At 57.5% G+C, this 1,094-nt stretch overlaps 1 protein-coding gene across 1 annotated transcript in view; it reads left to right on the forward strand.

Annotated features, from left to right (window-relative positions):
• GPR137C (G protein-coupled receptor 137C) overlaps window positions 1-502 on the forward strand; it is a gene marked incomplete at its 5' end in the record, with an annotated part of 6,368 nt that extends 5,866 nt beyond the window's left edge. The window contains one exon of the mRNA XM_010161628.1: window positions 331-502. Within this exon, the coding sequence (XP_010159930.1) occupies window positions 331-502 (172 nt within the window). The remainder of the gene's footprint in view (window positions 1-330) is intronic.
• Window positions 503-1,094: the final 592 nt, after the last annotated feature.

Below are 1,094 nucleotides of genomic sequence, written 5' to 3' on the forward strand. Positions count from 1 at the left end.
GGTATCCCCAGGAAAACTGTAAGGGGAGACGTGACATCCCTGCCCTTGCTGCTCCGGGGACTGAGCTCCACCTGCCCGGGGCTGTGGTGGGGGGCTGGGAGGCTCTGGCTCTGCTTGCCCCGTGTTGTAGGGCATGCCGTGCTCCCTTCCTTGTACCTGTTTCATCAGAGCCCGTTTCCTTGGAGAGAGCATGCCTGCATGTTGTAGCCTGCTCCCACAGACTGGGATGCTCCGATCACAGTCGGGAGCAGGAACCTTCCCTCGCAGCGGAGATTAACTGCAGCCCAACTATTCAGCTCTAAGGGTCTGTGCCTTTGTGTCTCCTCCCAGCTTGGCCACCCCTCAGTGCTCCGGCTGCTATGGGTCCCTGGCTGGGAACGACGGCTACGCCGTGGGCCCCCATCTCAGCGGAACCGCTACGGACGGTGCCCCGTTGCTCTTTGCCGCAGGCGGCTCGGAGATGAATAATCACCACAGCTCACGCCCTGCGCCACAGAACTGAGGAGGCTGCGAGGTCCCTTTTTCTTCCCAGAAGTGGCATTCATGTATAGGATCGTAACCTGGTTCTTCTCTTTTTTCCTTCTTCCCTCGAAGCATCCTACTCATCGACACAAGCATTCCACTTCCGGCCGCCGCTGAGCCTGTGGCTGCGGGCGGTGAGCGAGAGAACTCTGCCTTCAAGGTACCATGTAGCAAAGTGAAGCTGAACTCTCTGGAAGCTTTTTTTTTTGTTTGTTTGTTTGTTTGTTGTTCTCCCTCTTGGTCTGGTCTTCAAGATGTTGGCAGCTAAACGCACCAGAGCTTCCTCACTAGACAAGAAACATCAACTGCGTATTTGCACTTTGATCTGCACACTTGGAAGGAACGAATCGCGCTCAGACCCCCTGGCTTGGTCTGAGACTCTTCTAGTTACTCTTTTAATTGCACATCCAGAGCTGGGAGAGGCACTGTCTTCCCGCAAAGCCGTGCTCCGTGAAGCGCTCCGCATCCTGACTCCCTGGGGCGTGTGAAGCTCCGTTTTCCCCCCCGAGCGCCTGTTGCGGGCAGGGCCTCCTGCGGCGAGCGGCGAAGCGTACGGTGCCATATTCCCACCC

This window comes from Eurypyga helias, unplaced genomic scaffold (assembly GCF_000690775.1).
Source record: "Eurypyga helias isolate BGI_N326 unplaced genomic scaffold, ASM69077v1 scaffold24561, whole genome shotgun sequence".
Classification (NCBI taxonomy): Eukaryota; Metazoa; Chordata; class Aves; order Eurypygiformes; family Eurypygidae; genus Eurypyga; species Eurypyga helias.